Consider the following 13,566-nt stretch of genomic DNA (forward strand, 5'->3'; position numbering starts at 1 on the left):
ACAAGTATGGCTGTATGCTGGACCGGTAGTCAGTGACAGGTATGATTCAATTGCAGTGGTATCAACCTAAGACAGGAGGCTGACGCCTAAAGGTCAGTTTTCCGATGACGGGTAAGAACCATATGTTGAATTGGACAACCTACCAGGCACGGTCCTTAAGCCACATTGCTTGTTGTTTAATTAATCAGAAGGGGGGAGATGCTGGAAGCCATTAGCCAAGTAGGTATGACAATTTCCTTGCCAGCGTACCCCATGTTGCTGACATGTTGCAGTGACATTGAATGTAAGTGACCTTGCTCAAGGACCAAGGCAGATTAGGGTGTTCCCGGTTTTAAGATAATCTTGTTTAGGGCGTTCCCAGTTTAGGTTCCAGGTTTAAGGTTTAAGATTATTCCTGCTGGGAATAGGGCGTATCCTGCTGCCTGAGTTCCCCTTGAGTTCTCACGGGATTCAGACAGTATATTTTGGAGATAGAAGCCCAGTGGAGGTGAATTTGGGAGAGAAGGTGGATTTGGGAAGAGAACGTGGATTTCCCCAGAACGTGATTGTAGACGGCTGGTGTGAGTTCGGGAATAAAGAGTTGCTGTTTGAATCTACAAGCTGTGTGGTGGCTCGTGATTGTGTGCCCAGCCAGACTGCGGCATTTGTGCCCAGCCAGACTGCGGCACACCTGCTCTTTTGGAGAACACTGCCGGGACTTTTCCTCCTCTTGGGTCCAAGAGCTTGAGCTGCATGGCTTCTCCTTGCAATTGTGCCTCCTTCCACTTGGGTTCCACACCCTGCCCCTGGCCTCTTTCCTGTAAGTGTGTCCTTCTCTTCCTGCTCTGGATCTGACATGCTGAGCTGCTGCCTCTGGCCAAAAGCCTGTCCACACAACAGGATTCTAAACCTACCCTTTGAAGTTGTGACATTCCATACTGGGCCACTGAGTCTCCCTCTCTTCCCCACGAATAGATGTGTGCTTTACTCCTCTCCACTTACAGCTTTTAGACTGAATCGTCCAGGAAGGGTAAAGAGGAAGCAAACATTCCTTTTCTATTCACATCTGTTCCTTGAAGATTGTGCAGTGGGTCCTTGTATCAGGCTCCAGTTGTTCTTCCTAGACAGCTGTTGGTGACTGAGCACATAGGAAGTGAGTCAGCACATCATGGCAGAAGGATGTGGCGGGGAAAAGCAGCTCAGGAATGGCCACTAGGAAGCAGAGCTCTCTGGATACTCCTTATACCAGAATATGCTCCTCTGCTTAAGGGCCTTTAGGAACTTTGAGCCAATACTTAAAGTATTTTTTTTTTTAAGTATTAAGTCTTTTATTTGTTGATTTCTCTTAAAGGCTTTGCATTAATCTAGTATTTGGGGAAAAGTTGGTTAAACTGCGATACTGTAGTTTCCTATCTCTGCAGCTTGGACACTGTTCCTTTTGGCTGTGAGTTGGTGTAGCAAGATGTAGTGGTGAGTTTGGATGAGGACTTGGATCTGGATAGATCACCACTTCTTGGGTTTGATTAGAAACAAATGCCCTTTTTTTATGTAGAGACCTGATTGCCAAGACACGTTCCTCATTGAACACCCCCTAGGGGTCTGTGCGTTTTTCTTCCTTGAGGTGTGCTGGCTAGGCAGTCTTCAGGATGTTAAAAGTAAGTACGAGAGGTTTATTTCATAATATCCAACCATCATAAAAGTGTTTGTTTCCTCTTCCTCTACCCTTCCTGGATAATTCAGTCTAAAAGCTGTAAGTGGAGAGGAATAAAGCACACATCTATTCATGAGAAGAGAGGGAGACTCAGTGGCCCAATATGGAATATATAAAAATATATAATATTTGTAGCTTGTTTTTAAAATATCTTCTCACTTTTTATGGGGAAAAGGCACACTCATACATTGCTGGTGGGACTGCAAATTGGTGCAGCCAATATGGAAAGCAGTATGGAGGTTCCTTGGAAAACTTGGAATGGAACCACCATCTGACCCAGCTATTCCTCTCCTCAGTGTATACTTAAAGGACTTAAAAACAGCGTAATACAGGGACACAGCCACATCAATGTTTATAGCAGAACAATTCACAATAGCTAAACTGTGGAACCAACCTAGCTGCCCTTCAGTAGATGAATGGATTAAAAAAAGTGGCATATATACACAATGGAATATTAGCAATAAAAGAGAATATCAGGAATAAAAGAGAATAAAATCATGGCATTTGCAGGTGAATGGGTGCAATTGGAGAAGGTAATGCTAAGTGAAGTTAGCCAATTCCCCCCCTCCAAAAAAACCAAACAAATGGTGAATGTTTTCTCTGATATAAGGTGACTGACTCATAGAGGGATAGGGAGAGGGAGCATGGGAGGAATAGACGAACTCTAGATAGGGCAGAGAAGTGGGAGGGGAAGGGAGGGGGCAGGGGGTTAGCAATGATGGAGGAATGTGATGGACATCATTATCCAAAGTACATGTATGAAGACATGAATTGGTGTCAACATACTTTATATACAAACAGAGATATGAAAAATTGTGTTCTATATGTGTAATAAGAATTGTGATGTATTCCACTGTCATATATTGAAAAAATAAAAGCAATTAAATAAATAAATATATATATATGTGTATATATATGTGTGTGTGTGTGTGTGTGTATATATATATATATATATTCATATTCTGGGTGAATGTTTTCTTCTGAAAAAAAAAAATCTTCTTCTCCCTTTAAATTTGTTTTATTTTATTTTTGTTTAAAAAAGTAAAAAGAATGAAAGCAAAAAATGAATCACCAAATTTTAAGGTACTGGTTGACAGACTTTTTTAAAGCTTTGAAAAATATGAAAGCGTATTTTACTCATCTTTACACTGTAGAATATAAAGGATTATTAAAAAATGAAAACAGTCTTAATCTTCTGTAGCTTTTTTGCCCTTTAATTTTTATACCACTGTTATTAGAAAGCTTTTTGTTATTGAGGTCTTATGTTTTGAAGAAGTGTTTAATTTGTCTCTGTAAGTCATACTACGATTTGGGCAATGTGGAATATGGAACATTATAGTCTGTGTGGATAATATCTGGCAGTGTTGTCTCTTCCAGTTTTTAACTTACCCTGTAATCATCCAAAATTGAGTTGTGAATAAGCAGAAAATATGTTTAAAAGATTAAAAGTCAGCTAGGGTGAATTTCAATGAAAATATTGTCATCACACATTCTTCTGCATCCAGGAAAAATCTACTATTTTTCTATTTTTTATATCACCCATTTCTATTACTCTTAAAGGATTATTAACTGTGCAGTCTCCTTATGATTAAATCTAGTTTTTCCCCCTTTTCTGGTTTATTATAATTTTGTTACAAGTAGGTTGGTTTAATCATGTTGTTACTGTATTAATGGCTTTTTTGAATCATAAGAGCTTTACTTCTTTTTAAATAATTTTTTTTTAGATGTTGATGGATCTTTATTTTATTCATTTATTTATATTCGGTGCTGAGAATCAAACCCAGTGCCTCACACATGCTAGGCAAATGCTCTACCACTGAGCCACAACCCTAACCCCTTTTAATTCTTTCTTGTAATCCAAATATTCTCATCCTGCTTGTGTGTGTGTGTGTGTGTGTGTGTATGTATGTAATATACACACATTTGTCACATCTGATGACAATTTGACAGTATATTGTAGTTTATCCTAAGCATCTGATATCAGGAGATCTGCTTATTGTTCAGATTCTATCCAGAGTGAATTTGAACTGGGAAGATGATTTCCCCACGGAATAATGAATACACAGAAATGATGGCAATTAAGAGGAATTTATCTAACTTAATATACAAATATAATTATTATTAAGTGGCGGCTTTTGAGACAGAGTGGGTGAATTTGTTTACATGATTAACATGTACTCCTTTCTTATTATTAATATAGATATTTCTTATTAGATTTAAAAATAATCATGTCTCTCTTAGTCTGCACTCATATTTAGAATGCTAAAATCAGGATGTTACAAATTTGATGTCTTATATATTTCAGACAGAAATATAGATTGTTGTTTATTGTATTTTCACATTCTCATTATTTAAAGAAACAAATTGATTTAATATTAAATTCACCTCCGCCCTTACATGATTCTCTGGGAATTTTAAAATTTTGATTCTAAATTTAACCTTTGACCTCTTTTAGGCCTTTAAATGCTATTCTGGAAAAACTTCAGTAATGGATCAAAGGAAAAATGACAGTATTGTTCCTAGTATCACTCAATTAGAAGATTTTCTTACAGAACACAATTCCAATGTCGTTTGGCTCCTTGTTGGTAAGTAAAATGTATTTTCCTGTGCTTCATTGTGTTTTACATATGGTTTAAGGACTGCTAGGTTGTAAGCAGTGGTTAACTGAAGTTGCGATACTTAGAATACCATTTATTTATTTTAAGTAAAGATTTTAATCTCTCTGTGTTTCTTGAGTATTTACTCTGGAAGCCTCTTTGGAAAGCACTGTACTTTTTCTCAGGCTCCACCTTATCTTAGGCAGGGGTGATGGGAGGAGGAAAAAGACATTGCACTTGAGGTCCTTTTCCTATTTAAGATCACCTTCCTTGGGCTGGGGTTGTGATAGAGTGCTTGCCTAGCATGTGTGAGGCGCTGGGTTCGATTCTCAGCATCACATAAAAATAAACAAGTAAAATAAAAGTATTAAAAAAAAAAGGTCACCTTCCTTACCTGTACTCAACAGAAACAAATGAACACTTTCATTTGTTTAAATATAGAAGTAATAAATCCTCATAGTCAGTCTGTTTTTATAGTAGAATAGAATGTATATGCCTGATTCATCTTTTAATATGTATTCTCACTCCTGTGTACCTGGTAGTGGGCTCTGCTATTTGTAATTTTTGTATAATATCCTAGATGTTTTCTAGGTGCATGCAAATAGTTCAAAACAGCATATAACTAAATGGCAGGAGAGCAGAGGGTGGGGAATACGAGTGAATGAATATGAACGAATGAGAGGAAGAAATAGAGAAATAATAGCAGGAAAGGGAGCAATTACCATAGGCTGTTATTGCCCAGGAAATTTTCATGAAAGTGTTATATTTGATTTGAACTTTGGCTCAGGAACTGGAATGCTAGAGAGGAAAGCAGGAAGGGTGAGGTAGGAGAGTGAGAGTGGTGACATTGTTGGTCATCTGTGTGCCTGATGGCACAGCTTGTTACAGTTGTGTGAAGGTAGGTTTTTTTTTTCTTTTAAGTTTGTTGGGCACTTGAGGCCTGCAGATGTTAAACTACCCAGCTGTCTTTCTCTGAGGACAGCACAAGGGGTGGGGCTGGGCTATGGGCCAGGCTACGGTGAATGTAGAAGAATTTAAAATACTTAATGATTTATAAACACTTTGTGGTAATCGAGTTACCATTTTCTGTTTGATGGAGCTGAACTCCTATAAATTATTAAAGGAAGTTAAAAAAGTAAAATGAAATAACAAATAATAGAATGGACGAGAACTTCATAAAAGGTGTTGGAGGTTACCTTCTGGTTTAATTAAGGACAGAATTCTTCCTTAATTCTCATGTGTCCCCTTTCTATTACTGAGGATTTCTGACTTTATTCTGTTCTATACCAACTTTCTTTAAGGACAAAACAACAATAGCAATAAATAAAATCATTGAGTTAATTATTTTTTTAATTCCCTCTGATTTACTAGGGGACTTATGATGTTCAAAGTGTGGTTGAGGTCATGCTAAAGCGAAAAGGCCACAAGATATGTAGTATTAAAAGCATATTTCTCAGCAGATGCCTTCTGTATTTCTGAAGGGCCCATAACAACCTGCTGCCGAAACAGTGATTTATAGTAAAAATTTGTACAAAATAACTTTAAACTTACAACCCAGTGTCATAGCATCAAAATAACTTTTTAATAAGAGTTTTTAGAAATAATCTTTTGGGCAGATTATAGTAACTTCCTACAAAAAAATTGTTACCCTGAGAATTATTACATTTTATTATGACTCTCTCTTGACTGTTTTTTCACATACCTTTTAAAACGTTAGGAACTTCAAGTGATATTGCTAAAAGGTTACACATGTGAACCTTAAATTATTTTTTCCCAAATACAGAAGATAGTTACATACTTTTAGAAAGGACAAATAAAGGAATATTTATTATCGAAAGAAAATGCTTTTTTGTGCTATGCTTTTTTTATATTCATGTATATTTTTGTATACTCATGATCTCATTTTTGGGGGGAATACAGATTTTATAGGTGACTAAACTTTTTATTAAAAAAACTAGTCAAATTTGAATATCATTTACTGTAGCATATTTGATAGTATCCATCAAAAGTGGGTTACTGTTACAGCAAAAATTACTGCAAAATATTTAGTATAAGCTGATCTGTTGATAAGTGTGCCTTTAGATGAAAATTCTGACTTTTCTGATTTTTTTCAAGCAGAGATTGTTGACTTAAAAAAACTGACTTGTCTCTGATTTAAAAATATCTTCAGTTTTCATTGTTTTTCAAGTGATTGTAGCCTGTTTTGGGAAATAGCTTAGGAATAAAATTATGTGTGAGCATTTTGCTAATAGAGGTGGATATTTTTCCAGTTGTTCACAAATATGGGCTTTCTCTTCCCAGAACTCATTACATGTTTAGCAACTAAAACATACAAAGCAATGAAAAAGTATACAGGTAAGAAGAAAAAAAAAAGAAAGTTATACTTGAACATGATTTAACTGAACTGATTGGGAATGTTTTTCTGGCTAATGACTGAAAAGATCTCTAGAGGAAGATTGGATAAGGTAGAATCAACCTCTAGTTATAAAATTCCAGGTACTAAATTTTAAGAGGACATATTACCATATGGAAGTAAATCTTATCATTTTTTTCCCTCCCAACAGCTACTATTTTGTCCTGTGGATGGATCATTTATCTCACGTATTATAATTCTCGGAATGTTGGTCTTATTTTAACATTGGTTCTTAACAGATTGTACAAGAATGGCTATATCCATATTGGTAAGTTTGTCTAACACAGAATTGTTTTTCTTCCACATAAACTTAAGATGTGTATTATAAATCTATATTTTATAAACACATACCGGCTTAGCCTTTGTTTTGTGAGAGCTGAAACCGTCTTTAACGCCTTCTCTCTCATGCAGCATTCCATGACTAGTGATGAATTACCATTTGATTATTGTCTTTTACCCCATTCTTACTTTTTTATAGTGCTTCAATAGTAACTTTTTGACTTTTTTTTTTTTTACTTAGAAAAGATGCTTATTAAAAGTATTTTAAAAGTTTAGACACATATAAAACATGGAGCCAGGTGTAGGGTGCATACATCTAATTCCAGCAATGCCAGAGGCTGAGGCAGTAGGATTGGTAGTTTGAGGTCAGTCTGGGCAATTTGAGAAGATCCTGTCTCAAAATAAAATACAAAAAGGACTGGGCACTTGCTTAGCATGCTCAAGGGCCCCGGGTTCAATTCCTAGTATCATAGAATTTCTTAGAGAAGTCTACCTTCCATATTAAATTTTGGATGTTCAAAGTTGTAGTTATTTTTTTTTTTAACATCTGTAAGTTGAGATCATCCTGTGTATTTCACTTTGTGCCCTGCTTTATTAGCTTAATTTCTGGTTATTTAATGGTAGAAAGTTTGCAGGTAGATAGAAGAATGTATTTGGGAAAGTGGGACGAGGGCTGACTGGATAGAACCATTCTCATCTTCCTTATATTTGGATACCTTAGTGGACATAAGTAAAACTTCTCTCAAACATAAGTCATCTTCCATTAATTTGGTTAATGCAGTGATTGAAATTGATGGATGGTGAATTGGTTACTGCTTTGATTTTAATGGCTGAGTATATATACTTAAGGGAATTAGCCACATAAATTTCCTACTTAAACCAATATTCTCATGTAGTGGTTAGTTGCTCAGTACATAGTGATTACACATATGACATTTTTTGTTAAAATGGTCAAAAAATAATGGAAGTCAAGACCTAGAAATTAGACCAGAAACCCTGCAACTGCTAGAAGAAAAAGTAGGTCCAACACTCCAATATTTCAGCACAGAAATGACAGGCATGAAGCAACTCAGATCCTGTCTCTAAATACAATACAAATAGGGCTTGGGATGTAGCTCAGTGATCAAGTGCCCCTGAGTTCAATCCCCTACTTCCCCCATCCCTACCCCAAAAAAGCTTCTGCAAGCAAAGGAAACAAGCATGAAGAGAGAGCCTACAGAATGGAGAGCATCTTTGCCACCTGCTTCTAAGATAGGGCAATTAATATTCTGAATATACAAAGAACTAAGAAAACTTAGCACCAAAAACAAAGCAAAAAACAAAACAAAACAACAAAACCCACAAATAAGCCAATTAATAAGCGGGCAAAATAATTAAATAGACATTTCTCAAAAGAACAAATAAAATTGGCCAAAAAATGTTAAAAAATATTCAACATCTCTTGCTAGAGAGCAATCAGGGAAATGCAAATCAAAATTACACTTAGATTTTATCTTACTCCAGTCAGAATGGCAATTATCAAGAATATGAACAGTAAATGCTGATGAGGTTGTCAGGGAAAGGTACACTCAAGATGTTGCTGGTGCACCTGCAAATTAGTACAATAACTCTGGAAAGTAGAATGGAAATTCCTCAGAAAACTACAAATGGAACCATCATATGATTCAGCTATCCCACTCCTCAATTTATATCCAAAAGATTTAAAATCAGCATATTACAGTGATGCAGCCACATCAATGTTTATAGCAGCACAATTCATAAAAGCCAAGCCATAGAGTCAACCTGGTGCCCTTCAGCAGATGAATGGATAAAGAAGAGGTGGTCTGTACACACTTTGGAGTATTTCTCAGCTATAAAGAAGAAGGACATTATGGGACTTGCTGATAAATGGATGGAACTGGAGACTATCATGCTAAATGAAACAAGCCAGTTCCCAAAAGTCAGAGGGTGATTGTTTTCTCGGATATGTGGAAGCTACTCCAAAATAAGGGGAGAATGCGGCAACAACAACAAATAAGTAAAACGGGACAAAAAGGGGAAGAGGGAATTTCATCAAAATAGAGGAAGGTTCAGGAGAGTAGATGAAGGGGATTGAGGAGGAGAAAGAAGGGACAGGAAAAGGGCAGAACAGGGCATGAATCTGACCAACATTTCTAATGTGCATACATGGATGTGGCATGGTGGGTCCCAGCATCAGTGTATCCATAGGACACTAATAAAAGGAAAAAGAAGTAAACTTTACTTAAAATTAAGTAAAGATTGAATTGACTGAATTGGGATTGATGGAGTGTGGAGGGTGGGTGCTGGGGACTGAACTGGAGCAGGGTGGACTCCATGCTGTTGTGATTATGTCAGGGTGTGTCCTAGTGTTGTATATTACTAATAATAAAACTGGAAAATCTGTAATACTATAAGGATAGGAATGGAGTGTGAAGAGATTAATTATCCATTAAATTGAATGCTTAAGATTTTAAGCTTTAGGTGCTTTATCATATATAAGAATTACAATATAAAATAATCAATTACTGTTATTCTTCTCTCCTACAACAGGATCCTTCTCTTTCTCTGTTCTTTCTGGAAAAGTCATGGTTCGTGAAATCTATTACATCACAGAAGACATGTCTATTAGGTAACACCATTTAAAAAGGACTCAAAACATGAAATATTGTAAAAATGTTCTGTTTACGATGTTTTATTTAATATGACTTCTTCAAGTAAGCCAAAGGTTAAAATCATTTTCTTGAGTTAGGTGTGGTGGAATGTGCCTGTAGTCCCAGCTGTTCAGAAGGCTGAGGTAGGAGGATCATTTGAGCCCAGGAGATTGAGAGCAGCCAGTGCAATACAGAGACCCCATCTCAAAAAAAAGTCATACTTGGTGAATGGATCTTTTAAAATGGTTCTGTCCTTGGATTAATTTAGCTATATTTTTTTTAGAGACAGGGTCTCCCTGAGTTGCTTAGGGCCTTGCTAAGTTGCTGAGGCTGGCTTTGAACTCACTGTCCTCCTGACTCAGCTTCTGGAGCCACTGGGATCACAGGTGTGCGCCACCACACCTGGCTGCCTAACCATTTCTGATGTAGAATTCCTGGTGGTTATTTGTAATAAAATACAGAGTTCAGAGATGTTGACCATCCATTATCAACATTGGTCGTTAAAGTCTCATCCATTTTTAGCTCCTCTTTAAAGATAAGCTCATAGAATTATTTAGCATTTGTTAGCAACTCTAATTTTACTTTTAAGAAATACAAATCCGAATGTAATAGGAAATTGTAATGTTTGCAATCTCCTCTTCCATAAGCCTTGAAGAAAGGCCTGCATCCTTTTTGTTCCTCTTAGTATTTGTTACTTAGATATTGAAAATTTGGCATTAATTGAGAGGTGCTAGGATTTGTCAGTACTCCTCTCCTGCCTCACTTAAAGCTGTAGGAAGCATCTTCTGTGCTATTCTAAAATATTTCCAAATCAGAAGAAAGAAAAGAAAAGGAAAGAGGTTATGAATACATGCTTTTGGAGCATGAGGTGATAGATCATTTATAGAAATGAAGAAGTATCTTTAAAAGTTTCCCTTTAGTGTGCTAATATCATATCCCCTTTTAAAATTTGGCTTATCTATTTAATTTTTATATTTAAAAAATATTATTTAAAATGCAATAATTTTTAGCACTTCATTTTCCTGTTACATATAATGTAATATTTACACTTTACCCAATTAGAACAGTTTCAAAATAATACATATGTGATAAATGTATACAATTTTTGTCAGTTAAGAATTTTCAAGAAGAATTCCCTCCCTAATTTAGAGCTACATATGTCTCTTTTCCTTTTTTAACTGGAAGGCTATAAAATATTTTGTTCAGGAAAAAAAAAGTCTATTTATGTATGCTAGTACTCTTTTGAGAATTTTGTTTTTTCTTTGTTTTCAAAGTCTACCTAATTAAGAAATGAGTTAAGTAAATTGCTACTTCTCATTTTTGTAATCTACATTTCTTAGAATTCAAGATGGATTTATCATTTTTCGGTGGTGGAAAATGTATAACCCCAAGCAGAAACAACATGGTAAGTGTTCATTTTTTCCAGTGTTTAAAATTTTCAGTCACAGCAAAATTTTCATTTACAGATATTTAAATGTTGCACATCTTATAATGGATATTTATAAGAGCAGCAATGTTTAGAGAACTCAGTTTTACCTCTGATTCATTGAAAATTTGTCCGTAGCTTTCCTGCCGCCTGCTTATGTCCAGTAACTTCAACCTGCTGTTCCTGCAGGGTTACCCTCTACCCACGTGTCTAGCCTTCCCTCCTGTTCTGTCTGTGGACCTAGTGCGCCTTGACACCATCCCCTCAGCTCCTGTGGCTTTGCTCATTCTACACTACCTGCCACTGGTTCTGACTCCTCAGTGAGCCTACGGTGAAGAGAGGGGCAGTGCAGTCCCCAGGCTGCACTGGGCTTGCTCTCGCCATCAGAGTTTGCTTCCAAGCCATCTTTCGTGGTTCTGGAACAGCTCCTGTCTTTGCCCCAAGCCTCTTTCTACATTAACTGTACAAGTGGCTTTAAGGAGAGTAGGCCCTGTCTTTATTTTCTAGAATTGTGCTTCTCAGACTTTCGATCTCAGAAACCCTTTACATTCATCTAAATAATTGAGGATTCCAAAGCACTTAACTTATGTGAGTTCTGTCTGTCTTATTTACTGCATTAAAAATTAAGCTGATTATTTTAGAAATACTTTTTATTAATTGAGAATATTGATAATTCATTATATATTAAAAACACAATTTATGAAAATAACTTCCAAAACCAAAAAAAAAAAATTTAATAGCATTGTTTTATGCTTTTCAGATATTTCTCCTGTATTTAGTACTAGGAATTGAACTCATGGCCTCATGTATGCTAGGCAGGTACTCTACCACTGAGCTACATCCTCAGCCATTTTTTAAATATTTAAATTTTGAAACAGGGTCTTACTAAGTTGCTGAGACCTGCATTGAACTATGATTCTCCTGCCTCAGCCTCCCAAGTAGCTGGGATTACAAATGTGCCTGTACTTGTCTCTCTAATGTTCCACTGAATAGAAGACAACTGGAATTTCACCTCTGCGTCTGTATCCATCTGTTGAAGTGCCATCTGTCCTATACCCTTTGAAAAAATTCCACTATCCATTCATGGGATAGTCAAATCTTGATAATATTATGGATATAGTTTGAACACTTTGGACCTCTGGAAAGGGGTCTGGGGATTCCACCAAAGGCCTCATACTTTTGAGAACTAATATTCTCGAAAATTGTAGGTGGGGCCTCATAGCATAGGGTCTGAAAAGGATACTAAAAAGATTTTTAACAAAATCTGCTTTTTGTTTGTTACCAGGATCATCTGTGTTTCTTGCACTTGATCATGTTGAGATTCTGAATCCATTTTTTCCCTCCCTGTGGTTCTGGGGATCAAACCAGGGCCTGGTGCATACTAGGCAGGTGCTTTACCATGGAACTCTGCCTCCATGTCAGGATTCTGAAATGAGGGTTAGATTCTCCATGTCATTTTGGAACTTTCCAATTAAATGTTGATTTTTTGGTTTTTGGTGGGCTCACCTAGGCATTTTACCATCATTTATAACTTTATTTCTACAATAAAATAGGTTTAAAATAGTAAAAGGTTATGTGCTTTTCACAAGTTTGAGCCAGCCTAAATTCCTCTAGATTTCACTGTTTGTCCTTTTGACATTACTCCCTTCCCCATGTGACTCCTGCACCCCCTTATATAGTGTGTGTGTGTGTGTATATATGATACACTCTTTCTTGATGAGGTTGGCATGAAGGGTTGGTGTTTGGCATCTGTAGAATTAAGGAAATCACAATGATTAGAAATTAGAATAATGGGCAGGCATCACGTTTGGGAAAAGTTTTTAACAGCTGGAGTTGTTCATTAGATAAGTTTGAACTGATATTTAAGTTTTATCCTATGGAAAAGTATTGTGAGGGCATTTGAAATGGCCTTTTGCAGTTTCCCATCTGTCTTTTAGAATGCTGTCTGTAATCAGAAGTCTTTAGACTGGGATTTGAGAATATCTGTTATTCAAGTAGCATTATAACCACGTCTTCATAATTGCTGCAAACATTCTCAGGGGGAAAAATTGTTCTTTTTGTCAATATGTTTGTGTACTGGGAATCTTAAGTTTTGCCTTTTTATAAATATGAATAACATTCTAAATGTTGACACATTTTTCTACGTTATTATCCATGCAAGTTTTGTGGAGAAAATATTCTTGATTGTTTTTGTATTTTATTTGGCTGTAAGCCATAAAGGTAGCATTTAAGTAAAGGTATGCTACAGATTTGCTTATAATGCATAGGTGGTTAAAAGTCTTTCCTAGGAGCCAAGTCTGTTGTTTGATTCGTCCCAACTTTTGATCCATCCACTTGATAGTGAGCTGACCTAGTGTGTCTACCTCTGATGCAGTTTGTAAAGTCTATCTACTTTGTTCCTTAGAAATGGGTTTACTTTAGGATTGTATTTTTCTGTTAATCTTGCAGTACATTGGTTATATAATTTGCTCTTTTGACTTAAACTTCTTGTTTTTGTTTCATTAACATAA

The 13,566-nt window shown here is 36.2% G+C and overlaps 1 protein-coding gene across 12 annotated transcripts in view; it reads left to right on the top strand.

The window, feature by feature from the left end:
* The window catches only part of Bltp1 (bridge-like lipid transfer protein family member 1), a 209,922-nt gene that overhangs the window by 20,511 nt on the left and 175,845 nt on the right, over positions 1–13,566 (top strand). For all 12 annotated transcript variants that reach the window (XM_058583669.1, XM_058583667.1, XM_058583668.1 and 9 more), the window contains 4 exons: positions 4,146–4,275; positions 6,852–6,968; positions 9,530–9,608; positions 10,971–11,035. In XM_058583669.1, coding sequence (XP_058439652.1) covers positions 4,179–4,275; positions 6,852–6,968; positions 9,530–9,608; positions 10,971–11,035 — 358 coding nt within the window. In that variant the 5' untranslated portion in view covers positions 4,146–4,178. The remainder of the gene's footprint in view (positions 1–4,145; positions 4,276–6,851; positions 6,969–9,529; positions 9,609–10,970; positions 11,036–13,566) is intronic.

The sequence above is a fragment of the Marmota monax genome, unplaced genomic scaffold (assembly GCF_021218885.2).
Source record: "Marmota monax isolate L192 unplaced genomic scaffold, Marmota_monax_Labrador192_F-V1.1 WCK01_AAM20220418_F8-fsc00378, whole genome shotgun sequence".
Taxonomy (NCBI): domain Eukaryota; kingdom Metazoa; phylum Chordata; class Mammalia; order Rodentia; family Sciuridae; genus Marmota; species Marmota monax.